Source organism: Peromyscus leucopus, chromosome 2, assembly GCF_004664715.2.
Source record: "Peromyscus leucopus breed LL Stock chromosome 2, UCI_PerLeu_2.1, whole genome shotgun sequence".
In the NCBI taxonomy this organism is placed as follows: domain Eukaryota; kingdom Metazoa; phylum Chordata; class Mammalia; order Rodentia; family Cricetidae; genus Peromyscus; species Peromyscus leucopus.
In genome coordinates, this window is record NC_051064.1 from 51,915,804 (window position 1) to 51,928,973 (window position 13,170).

At 44.1% G+C, this 13,170-nt stretch overlaps 1 protein-coding gene across 2 annotated transcripts in view; it reads right to left on the bottom strand.

Annotated features, from left to right (window-relative positions):
- Window positions 1-257: 257 nt before the first annotated feature.
- The window catches only part of Ddx58 (DExD/H-box helicase 58), a 48,100-nt gene continuing 35,187 nt past the window's right edge, over window positions 258-13,170 (bottom strand). For both annotated transcript variants that reach the window (XM_028884064.2, XM_037202498.1), the window contains exons 14-18: window positions 12,665-12,755; window positions 10,675-10,845; window positions 9,392-9,543; window positions 3,525-3,668; window positions 258-1,331 (exon numbers count right to left, since the gene is read on the bottom strand). In XM_028884064.2, coding sequence (XP_028739897.1) covers window positions 1,035-1,331; window positions 3,525-3,668; window positions 9,392-9,543; window positions 10,675-10,845; window positions 12,665-12,755 — 855 coding nt within the window. In that variant the 3' untranslated portion in view covers window positions 258-1,034. The remainder of the gene's footprint in view (window positions 1,332-3,524; window positions 3,669-9,391; window positions 9,544-10,674; window positions 10,846-12,664; window positions 12,756-13,170) is intronic.

The following is a 13,170-nucleotide window of genomic DNA, read 5'->3' on the forward strand; positions in this document are numbered from 1 at the left end:
ATTTAAGAAGAAAGGGCAAGCCTTTCCTCACAGCACTTGAGGGGCAGAGTCAGGCAGATCCTGAGGTCAAGGCCAGCCTGGTCTACAGAGAGAGTTCTAGGAACCTTATCTTTAAAAGCAAAAAAAAAAAAAAAAAAAAAAAAAAAAAAAAAAAAGCCATATTAACTGGAAATGTTAAACATTAGCCTTTATTGAAAATAGCTAGAACCGGGTATGGTTGCATAAGCCTTTAATCCCAGCACTAGGGAGATAAGGGGAATCTGTGAATTCAAGGCTACATATCTAGTTCCTGGTCTACAGAGAGACCCTGTCTGGAGGGGGAGAGGGAGGGGGCAACCATGGCTTGAGATGTCTAGTCAAGGAGGGGAAATGGTCCAAGTGAAAAGAACATAGTGCAGAGTAAGATGTATAGTAAATGAGCAGAAAGAAATGCCTTCTCAGCCAGCATAGCTGTCTGCCACAGCGTTTGACATTTTAAGGGTATAGGTCACTCTAATCACCTGCGCTTGTGTCAGCAAAGACCAACAGAAAAAGACTAGAAGATTCAGAAACCAAGAGAACCCAAAGGGGAGTGTGACCGCCAAAAGCAGGAAAGGAGTCCAATGTAAGAACCAGAAATGCCCGTTGGATTTGGCAGTCAGCCCGGTGACCTTAAAAAGAACAAATTCAGTAGCTTGTTAAGGGCAAAGCATCTTGTGGCAGGTTGAGAAAAGGGGAGTAAGGAAAACCTTCCAGCACTTTATCCATCCTGATGCACTGAGTGGCTGTGTGTTCTCTTGGCCGGCAGTTCTGAAAAGTATAAAAGGGAAACTTTTCAACCCTCCCCCTCGCCAAGTGCTGAGTTATTGCTAAACAAATGCTACTCAGTGCTGCAGTTCATGCACATGCGCGTTGTGTGGATGAGAACTGCTCGGAACAAGACAGGTCAGGTGATCCGGTCTTCGACACAAGCTTGTGTAAGAAAGAGATGGTTCATTGCTTCTGCACTCGGGGAGCCGTGGCTCCCTGGACTGAACGACTCGGGAGCCGTGAGGTCATATGGACATTTCTGCAGGATCAAACTGTTTTCTGTCAAAATGGAAGTCCTTCCACTTGGAGTGCCGGTTCTGGGCCCCACTTGCAATATCTTCCACCACAAAACTTTCAATTTTTATGACTGGAATCTCAAACGTCTTGTATCTCACGTGGATCCCCCAGTCATGGCGGCAGTTCTGAATGGCACAGAATATTTTTGCTTTCTTCTCGAAACTATCGTAGGCCTTTGGTTTCGGGTGTGGCTTAGACACAAAGCGTTCCTTAAAAGCTTCTCCAAGCACGGTGTAATGGGATTGCTGAGAGGAAGAGATGGAACGTAAAAGAATGTTAGAAGCGGTCCGAAGCGACTTAAAAACTACTCAGCAGTCAAGGAGGAAGAGGGAGTGGTATCACCTTTATTTTACAGGTGGCAAAAGAAGGGACTAGAGACAGGCTCCTGCAGGCCAGAGGAGGATCCATTTACTGGGCTTTAAGCACGGTGGGAGGAGGTGTAAGTGAGGTGGTAATGAGCACCCCAGAAGAGGGAGAAACCCAGCTCTCTAACTCAGAAACAAAGGGGTAGTTGTTGAACACATGCAAAATGCACGTTACCAGAGGCCAGAAAGGCACAGACCCAAGCACGGGGATGACCACCCACGGTTCAGTGTGGGTGAAGAGGCTCAGGAGCTGGACTGTCCCCAGGCCTACCTATAGTTGACGAAGAGTGTACCTACAGAAACAAGTGTGGGCCCAGCATCCAGTTCTCCAGGGAAATTGTCTAAAGGGGCCACTGTGAACAAGAAGCCTTTGAAATCAGAACTGAAAGTACCTTTTACATCTAAAGAATCAGATTCAGAAAATGGATGTCACTGGTAGTATGCTTCTTGTTCAAATGGTCCCATATAACCCATCCCTAGCTAGTCCAGCCATTCACCACCCTCCATTGGTAGCAAGAATTACAACAGCATTCGTCTCTGGAGGTTTTACCGACCTTTAATTAAAAGCTTTAAGGGGGCCAGACATGGTGGCACACACCTTTAAGTCCCAGCACTTGGGAGGCAGAGACAAATGGATCGCTGTGAGTTCAAGGCCAGTCTGGTCTACAGAGTGAGTTCCAGAAAGGCCAGGGCAACACAGGAAAAACCCTGTCTTGAAAAACAGGCAAAAAGGAGGGAAAGAAAAAAAAAAAGGTTCTCTGTCCAAAAAAGAATTTTAGAAAACACAATAGGAAGAAAGAATGTCTTCATCAGAATATGACATTTTTAGATACTTAACCTTTGGTCTCTGTCTTTCTTGACAAAGATGGACCACCCTCCATTGGTGGTCATGACAAAGGTGTTGCTGTGTATGTTGTTTGCAGCCATAAGGAAAGCATCTTTATAATTGTGTGTTCAGATTACTTCCCACTGTACCATTAGTTTGCTGGCGGGTTTCACTGTACCATGTGTGCTTCAAAACTACAACCTCAACGTTTCCTTGGTATAGTTGTTGACACACAGTAAAGGTGCAAAAATGGCTGGGGAGATTCTTGACTGCCTTAAACCAAGTCCCAAGGCCCACATTTATATTCATCCACACATTTGATAAAACTAAGAAATCAACACCAGTATGCTTCTTTCAATTACAGATTTTTATGACTAATCCTTTATTTGTCCCAGGAGCTAATCAAAGATACAACACTGCATCTAGCATAACCTTCATTTCCTTTCTTTTTTTTTTGGAGGGGTGGGGGTGATGGGGCTCGGTTGGTTTTTTGAGACAGGGTTTCTCTGTGTTGCTCTGGCTGTCCTGGAACTCACTTTGTAGATCAGGCTGGCCTCGAACTCACAAAGATCCACTTGCCTCTGCCTCCCGAGTACTGGGATTAAAGGCGTGCACCACCAAGGCCCGGCATAGCATTCATTTTCTACAGCTGCATAAAAGAACTTTTGGAAAAAGTGGTGGTGTGTGCCTGTAGTCCCAGCACTGGGGAGGCCGAGACACAGAAGCTTCACAAGTTAAAGCCAGCCTGTCTACGTAGTGAGACTATCTTTCAAAAGAACTTTATTTTTTATCTAATTGACACACAATTGTTTGTATTTGTGGTGTGCTGTGTGATAATCTAAGCAAAGAACGATGATCTCATCAGAGTAATTAGCATTCCCTTCTGCCTGAACAGTTTCCATCTCTTCATGCTAGGAAGCTTTGAATTTCCCTCGTCTAATTTGTTATAAGAGTTGTAGTGAATTGGAAACAAAGCAGTACTTGTGGAACCCTAACCCTTATTCATCCTGACTATTTGGGGCCGCTGTAATCAGACCTCCCTGTACTCCCCGGCCTCTACCTCCACTGTTCTAGTTTGTGCTTCTGTAACATCAGCTTTCCTGGCTCCCACACAGAAGCAAGACTTTATTTCTCACTACAAGGACCATGGCCAACAGTGACAACAGAAGCACTAGCGTCCTTCTACAAACATTGCTCCAGGAGATGATAAGCTTGGACTGGCACTAAAGACGGCCAGGGCTGCTCACCTCCACCACTCGGATGTCAGCTGTGTAGCATGCAAAGGTCTTGCACTTCCCACACAGCAGTTTCTTATTTTCTTTATCGGGGACAGGTGGTGGCTTGTGTTGACTATCTCTGATGAATTTTTCATCCAACTGTATATGGCGAACCTACATTCCAAAAGAAAAGTCTCTTGAGTGACCACAACTAGCACACGAAGATAAATGCACATGGTTGACCACAACACACACACCCACATACACACACTCACTCGAATATAATTTCCAATGCGCATACAGTGCCTAGTTGTATTGTTTTGTTTGTGAAAGTCAGTCTCATAATTCCTTTGCTTCTCTTAACTCTTTAGTAGTCAGTGTTTAACTACATCTTCCATTAATCTTTCAGTTACTTTCACAGACAAGCCTGTCAAACAGTCACATGAACCATGCTTTCTACTCTAGTGGTTTGCAAAACTTTAGAAAACCTTCACAAATAGACCTATCGTGTGGATGCTTCAGGCATAAGCCAAAGGAATGGATCAAGAGGAGAAATAGCCCTCTACCTGAAACCTATCCTCGAGCCCAAAAACATACTGCTGAATTCCAGTACGGTGTAATGCCTGCATGGTGCAGCTGTATTCTAACTCAGAATACAGACTCTGGCGTACAGAAAGAACTGGGCATAATAAGAAAGCAAGTGAAAGATTATCAAGAGTGAGGAAAGGGCAGAGCAGCCAGAAACACTGGGGTCCCGGAATAATGTGGTAGGTCCCCTGGATTTTCTGTTCATCTGATATGCGCAGACTTGAGGTTGAAGCAGCTGAGATCAGACATGCCAGAGGTAGAAACAAAGTCCCAAGAAAAGCCTGTCATCCCTCAGCAAAGGACCGGAAAAGAGCAGCCTTGCAGACAAAATCTTCAGAGCCTACTGTTGAGACAATATAACTGCTTTGCTCCCTGGGTAGAGAGGGCACTGTGGCCCAACCCCTCCCCACTGTGCCAGCACCAATGGGGAACTAAGATTTCTACTTTACAAAGATACAATTAAGCCCCAGTTATCAGGATGGAGCCAGGGTCTTCAGCCTGTTGACAGGACTCATAAACCCCACTCTCCCACCCCACTTACCCACAGTCGAGTAAGACCCTGAGGAGACAATTCCCCGCCTCCTCCCCTTGCTCCTCTCAGAGGCTGGACATCTGCTTCCACAGATGGTGACAAAGCAGTGGCCCTACCTCCAAACCAGAGCTGAGCCAGAAGCCAGCTAACACAGAAGACTACAAAGGTTCAGAGTGAAAATGTCTTAAGTTTCAAACGCCCCTTTTTATATCATAGTAAGATTTGTGTGGTAAGGAATGTCACAGCCAGGATGAAATGCTTCAGTGAACAATCACAGACATTTGATTATGGAAAAATATACAGGTTCGTTACAACCCAAACTTAAAGGTCAACAGAAGGGCTGGACTAGAGGGGACCAAGGAGCAATTTTGAACTAAAAACTGAAATAAATGTTGGAGAGATGGCTCAGCAGTTAAAAACAAGCACTGGCTGCTCTTCCAGAGGCCCTGGGTCAGTTCCCAGCATCCACCTAGCAACTGACAACTCTATAACTTCAGTTCCAGGAGATCTGACACCCTTTTCTGGCTTCCTTAAGCACCAGGGAATGAGTACTTGGTGCACAGGCTTAAATGCTGTAAACACATGCATACACACACACACACACACACACACACACTATATATATATATATATATATATATATATATATATATATATGTATATATATATATGTATATAATGTATTTCTAAAACTAGAACAAACAAAATTACCCCAATCAAACAACACAAAGAAAATAAACTAAACAACAACAACAACAAAAAAAACAGACTCTTTGGGACATACAACTACTAAAGAAATTTTTTACATTTAACACTTAATGCCATTAGAGTCCAGAAATGAAGTAGCAGGATTTGGAAAGCCAGATATCATGGCTGAACAATTCTGAAATGTGACGAGCAATAAGATCATAGATGCACAAAGCCAAATGAGCCCCAAACAGGATAAAGTAAAGACATTCACTCCAAGGTGCATATAATAAACTTCTGGAAACACAAAATCTCAGAATAAAATAAAAACAAAAACAAACAAACAAAAAAACCAAACAAACAAAAAACCACCACTCTCTCTCCAAAGGAAAGTCTGCCAGCAGGCAGTCCTTAGAAGCCACACAAGCCAGAAGGAAGTGGCATAGTTATTTCTCAAATGCTAAAAGAATTATCACTCTTGTCCATCAAACCTGCCTCCCACAAATGAAGGGCTTTCTCAGAAGAAGGAAAACCAAGACTTTACCACCATCACACTTACAATGAATATAGATTAAAAAATAACCAGCGCATGACATTCCCAGCCTCCAGTCTTCATGCTGTCACACCTGAGATTTTCTTATTTCCTCACTGTGTAGCCCTGGCTGGTCTGGATCTTGCTATGTAGACCAGGCTGGCCTCAAACTCAGAGATCTTCCTGCCTCTGAAGTTCTGGGATTTAAGGTATTTCCTACCATACCCAACCTCTTAGGTTTTTTTTTTTTTTTTGTTTTGGTTTTTTTTTGTTTTTTAAGTTTTGTAAATAAAATGGAGAGAGAAGTGTGACTGGGTGTGGTGTCACAAAGCATCTGGATCTGGAAGTGGGAAGATCAAAAGTTCAAAGTCATCCTTGGCTACATAGTGAGTTTAAAGCTACCTGGGCTAAGTGGTGCCTCTATGGGGGGGCGGGGGGAGAATGGAATGTCTTGGGGTTTCTGTTGCTGTGAAGAGACACTGTGCCCACAGCAACTCTTCTAAAGGACAACATAGAAGTGGGATGGCTCACTTACAGTTTCAGAGGTTCAGTCCATCATCATCATCATGTGGGGAGCATGGTGACATGCAGGCAGACATGGTGCTGGAGAGGGAGCTTAGAGTCCTACATCTTGCAGGCAACAGGAAGTTGACTAAGACACTGGGTGGTATCCTGGGCATAGGAAACCTCAAAACCTGCCTTCATAGTAACACACTTCCTTCAACAAGGCTATACCTACTTCAACTAGGCTACACCTCCTAATAGTGCCACTCCCTATGAGCTTATGGGGGCCAGTTACATTCAAACTACCACATTGGGGTTATGTTCCTGTCTTCAAAAAAAGTTTTCACTATTGTGAAAGAGTTATATGACATGTACTTATTCTTTGCTATAAATTAACTTTGGATAAATTTCTAGAAAAAAATTTAGGGTTACATGATTTACACTTCCTTTATAGGCAATTTTTTGTTTTGTTTTTTGAAATACGGTTTCTCTGTGTAACAGCCCTAGCTGTCCTGGAACTCCCTTTGTAGACCAGGCTGGCCTCGAACACACAGAAATCTGCCTGCCTCTACCTTCCAAGTGCTGGGATTAAGGGCATGCGCCACCACACCTGGCTCACTTTATGAGCAATTTTAATATTAACTTCCTTTTTGTTGTTTTATTTTCTTGAGACCAGGTCTCTGTAGATAGCCCTGGCTGGCCTGGAACTCACTATGTAGACCAGGCTGGCTTTGAACTCAGAGATCTCTCTGCCTCCCAAATGCTGAGATTTAAAAGTGTGCACCACCATGCCCAGATTTTTAACTTCATTTTTTTAAGATACAGATGAAGGTGAATGGAGAGATGGTTCCGTGGTTAAGAGCACTAACTGTTCTTCCCAGGTTTGATTCCCGGCACTTATATCGAAGCTCATAACTCTATACCAGGCGATCTGACACACTATTCTGACCTCTGAGAGCACCAGGCATGACCAGAGTTCACAGACATGCACGTAGGCAAAACACCCATGCATATGAAAAATAAAATGAAAGATTAAAAGGTTCAGATCTACTCACTTTCTCAGTTAGGCTAGAGCTTGGGGGAACATGACAGGAAAGATAAACATGAACCTTCCCTTAGACATCCCATGTCTCTCACTCACTTATATGTAATGGCTTTTTTCATGTACTGCTGGTAATTGCTCCAAATTCTAATGAGTTAAATGTGTTACTACTAGAGTTAAGACTTTAAGGCAGACAGCAGCAACTAGTAGAGATGTCGCCAACCCAATCCCACACCTGTGGTTGAAAAGAAACGGCTGCACACACAGGAGGAATCGGTTTCTTCCTTCTGTATTTTGGGTTCCAAGGATCAAACTCAGGCCACCAAGCTTGGTGGCAAGCACCCTTATCCACTGAGTGTGATGGCTAAAGTTGTATTTTAAGTTTAAATGACTGTGCTTAAGAGAACAGTAAAACAGAAACGCCTCTCACCTGTGAGCCCCACCTGCCTAAGGACAGATAATGTCCTGGAATGCTGGGGGCTGTTGTTCATGTTAGATAACAAGGCACATGTTTTCACTTCCATAAACAAGCTTGGTTGCCCCAAATGCACAGGATGTGCTTGATCACACATAGTATGTAGGCAGGAAGTATATCAGGATGTATGCTTGCCCCTGACTGGACAAAGACAAGAAGTACGAAGCCTTATGGGTTTTGCCTGTATAAATTAGTGACTAATTTGCAGCCATTGTCTGGAAATCCTGGGTATGGACCTGGCCACTGTCCATCGTCCTGGCCAGTATTTAATAAAGCTTGCATCAAATGTGGCTCCAAATTGTGGTAGTGGTCTGCTGTGGATATCATTCTATATAAATAAAACACTGATGGCCAGTGACCAGACAGAAAGTATAGGTGGGACAAGGAGAGAGGAGAATTGGGGAAACAGAAAGAAGGGGAGAGAGACACTGCAGCCACTGCCAGGACAAGCAGCATGTAAAGACACTGGTAAGCCACCAGCCACGTGGCAAGGTATAGATTTATAAAAATGGGTTAATTTAAGATATAAGAACAGTTAGCAAAAAGCCTGCCATGGCCATACAGTTTATAAGTAATATAAGTGTCTGAGTGATTATTTTATATGTGGATTGTGAAGTCTGGAGAAAAACCCTCCAACAACAGTGGTCTTATTCTCACCTGGTGGGATTAACAGGAACCATCCTCTACCCCTCCTCCCACCCTCACAGGTAAGAAAGCAAACCCTGGCAGCAGCTGTGGGTGTCCACATCATCCTGGAAGTCCTTCATTCAAAAGTAACATTCATGACCTATCTTGTCCCCAAGAGGAAGGGAACACAGGCTTCTTCATTTAAATTTCAGATTACACTAATATGGCCATTAAAACTAGAATGGCCCAATAATCTTCACCATCATGAGTTACCTGAACTACCACCATGTCCTGATGCTTCCTTCCATCATGGACATGAGTTCTGGGCTTCCCCTGGACTGTACATGTTAAGCTGCTACACGGTAACCAGAGAATTCCCCAGGGTACAACGCGCTAATGATGGTAGACCACACAACACACACCCTCCTAGTGAACTGTGCTTAAGCCAGTTTTCAAGTTCAAACCCAGCTCCAGAACCCTCACTAAATATCACAAAGGGTTCCCACCCCAAGAACCGTAATCTTTTTTCTTCTTTTATGGCATTTTCACACAGATGTCTCATGCCCCCTCCCCACACTGCGTTCCCCCTCCCCTCTGGCTGGTCCCGCCCCCATGTGTCCTCCCTTTCAAGTCACATGAATCCCATCACTTGAGAAGTAGAGACAGGAGGATGTGAAGTTCAAGGTCACCCTCAGCTCCACAGCAAGTTCAAGTTCAAAGCCAGCCTAAACTACTTGGAATCCTCTTAAAAAAAAAAAAAAACCCAGACCCAGACCCAGACCCAGACCCAGATACACACACACACACACACACACACACACACACACACACACACACACTCAGCACAACCATGCTCATTTGTTATTTCTGGTCAGATTCCAAAAGAATAGCACAGAAAAAAAAGACTTACCATCTTTTCAAATTTCGTTTCATCCCATGTCTGAAGTCTTGAGATGGACTCGTTCATTATTCTCTCCTTGAACATGTTCACCTTTTCTTTTTCTATCACGTCAGCATTGCTGGTCAGGAGGAAGCACTTGCTGTCTCTTGCCCTCCCTCTGCCTGTCAGAAAACGTTTTATTTGTACTTTGAATGTAAAACACTGATGTTATGTGAAAATAGATACAAAAAAAATGTGAGAAGTATTCCTAGAGTTTGACTTTGATTCACGGCATCCTGCTTTCTGGAGAAGCTGGCCTGAAGAGTGGGCTCCAATGCAGGTTCCAGCCTGCATGGTAAACATACAGAGAAACCAGGATCCACCTGCAGCTCGTTTCCTTGGGCTCTCCAGTGATGCGATGTGATTCCACAGCCATCGTGTCAGAAACACTGACTTACAGATGAGCTAGCCTGAGCCCTCGGTCATGGCTCCATGAGCCCTCGGTCATGGCACCATGAGCCCTCGGTCATGGCTCCATGAGCCCTCGGTCATGGCTCCATGAGCCCTCCCTCAGTCATGGCTCCATGAGCCCTCAGTCATGGCTCCATGAGCACTCCCACCTGAACCCTCATGCAATGGGGAGAGAGGGTTTCTCTCCCACACTCTCACCCTGGAGGGTGGGTGAGAACTTGTCAGTGCCATTACAGAGACAGGTATAACGAGGGTCATGGGCATTTGAACTAGAGATTATTCTGGGAGAACTAGGTTACGTGCAATGGAGACAGAAAAGGACATAAAATACAAAGGGGCAGTATGTGAGACATTCAACAGGCTGTAAGCAGAGTCTGGTTGGCTGGACTGGCTAGTAAGCAGAGGAGGAGAATGAAAAGCAAATGGGAATAATGAGCGGCACACACAGCCATGATTCAGGATGGGGAAAATGGGGTTGGGGGGGCTGTTCCTGGGGAAACAAGGGAAGGGAGGGAGGACTCTGGAACACAGGAGCTACTCACCACAACCATGAAAGGTCTACTCGCTGACGGGCAAAGCCTTGGCTTAGTGGATATTATATTTTCGTAAATATGCCAGTGAACGCTGGGCATTAAGCGGCGCCATTGTGAAGAGACACAACGGAGTATTACGGGTAAAACTATACCCACCCAATTCTGACCAGGTAAGTCAGCTTTTAGACTAACAGCACCAGAGTCGAGTGTGCCATCAGTCACATATCACAGCTCAGTAAAGAAGGAAGGCCAAACGCCACAAGCCAGACAAAACGGGAGCCAGGTGGGAATGGCATCAGCGGCCCTCACCTCTGGTTTGGATCATTTTGATGACATTGCCCACATACTCATACAGGATGACCAGATTGCACTGAGCAATGTCAATGCCTTCATCAGCGACCGAGGTAGCAATCAGAATGTTGTTGTCTCCGCTGGCTCTGAATGCTTCCAGCGCACACTTCTGGGCTGGGAGTGTCATCCCTGTGTGGGATAAAGAGGTAGTACAACTCACTCGTGAAAGAATTATGCTCTTGGAAAACCAACTACTAATTAGGAACGATTTAAAAGTGAAAAGTCATTTTTACCTTGAAAAACAAACAAACAAAAAAAAGCACACAGTATATCAGAGTTCACCTAATTACTATTTTTCCATTTGGCAGATGAAGAAAGTAAGGCATAGAAGTTATAACGTGTTTCACAGCCTAGGAACTAAAAATGCTACTGATAAGGGAATCTGAAAATGTTCAGACAGCAAACAACCTGAAGCTTTTCTTTTTTTTTTTTTTAATTCACATTTTTTTCTGGGTTAGCTATGAAACAAGAAGGAACTATTCAGGAAACAAAAATTGTCACCATCATCTTGGCCTATTTATTCATTCACCTAACGCTCAGTCAGCAATTATGGACTATAGTTGGTCAGGTAAGAATATGATGGCTAAAGATGACATTTTTATCTACAAGAATGATAAGTAGGAAGCCATGGCAGAGGAAGTGGGGTGAGAACCACAAAATGGAAATGTTGGGGGAGGTCAGCGCAGGTGTGAGGACAAGGATAGCTACTGGGTACAAGTGGGGTGCTGAGAAAGGTCTCGATACATGATGGAAAGATGGATGGAAGCATCGATGGATGGACAGATGAATGTATCAATAGAAGGAAGGGAGGGAGGGAGAAAGGAAGACTGGCAGGATCCACACATGCATGGATGAACAGATAAGAAAACAGTGTCTATTTGTACGTCAGTTACAAAGTTTGAAAATCAAGTTGGATTTCATGTTGGAGAGATGGCGAAGAACTTTGAGATCCAGTCCAATTAAGATAGTATTAGACTTGAAACCATACTTTCAAAACTCGAGTCCACTCTACGTTTATGAGATCTGGAAATTCCATGTGGGAAAAGTAGCAGAACAATGAGTGAGGACCCGGAGGACAGGGGTGGAGGCAGGAAGAACAGGGTAATGACATGTCATACAGCGGAGATATTCTGGGAGCTGGGCCAAAGCTGTGATGAGGACGAGCAACACAGGATTCTTCCAGGTAATGATGACCTCCCACCCTGTGACCACACTAGCTAGAGTTCAGGGTTGCCTGGACCGTTTTTAAACTATAAACTATGCAGTAGACAGAACAAAATCTACCCTGCAAAGAATAACAATATAATAGGTGCAGAATATTTTCATTTCCAGAATTTGAAGAGAGGCATGAGCTAAGAGTGCTGAAAAGCAACTCTGGTTTTGTCTGTAGGACACAAAAGGAGGCAATTTCCCTTAGGGAACCAAACTAGTGTGGCTTCTGGCATTTGGGACGTGTGCTGGCCTTCTGAGGCACTGACTGGGTCAGGCAGAGAGACAGCTGCGGCCATTTGTGTGAAGGGAGCCTGCAGACATGGTTAAGATCCCTAATCAGTTGAGTTACATGAGAAGTGAGTTCATCTAAGGGGGCCTGACCTAGTCTCATGACCTTTTTAAGAGGGTGTGGGCCTTCCCTGAGCTCAGAGACTTAAACAATTCATGTGTCGGGGCTTCCAAGCTGTTCTTGGCTCCTCCTCCTCCAGACTAACTGCCCTGCCTGCAGGTTTCAGGTTTGCATTGCCAGCCTCACTGTGTGTTCATTTTCAGGAAATCGATGAGTGCTGCGCTGAGTACAGATATAAATACACATCCATACCATATACATATGTGTAATCTCCTAGCCACTTCATCTCTCTGACTAAACTCTGACTGATACAAGCACAAAATAATGGAACATGGTATATGTTTTATATACATAGTATGCTACATCTAATTCACTGTACACAAATACCTGTGGCCTGGTTGGTTTTGCCTCGTCCAGTCAATATGCCAGGCTTTAGAAAGCCGAGTCCAGGATTTTCTTCAATCCACTTCTTTAAAGCCTTGAAGGGAGAAGCAATGACCAGTTGGACACTACTTGTAAGCATTAAACCTTGCATTAATTCAGCATAGAATATATTTACAAAAAGAACATAAAACCGAAGATACAGATAGATTTCAGACTGACAAACCCCAGATTCCAAACAACAACGAATTCCAGTGGTCTAGAACTCTGTGGTTCATTGTGGCTTAATTTGTGAGATGTTTTAAGCCACAGAAAGGCGAAGTTTAGCACAACGGGTACACGGAATAAGCGGATTTAGCAAGACTTTGAGATGCAAGGTCAGTATGTGTAATCAGTCGCATGGTTACATATCAGCAACAGACAACTGCAGTTTGAAACTCTGTGTGTTTTGTGTGGGTGCACATGGCTGACCATGTTGGGGTGGGCTGAGCATGTGTGTGTGTACATGCATG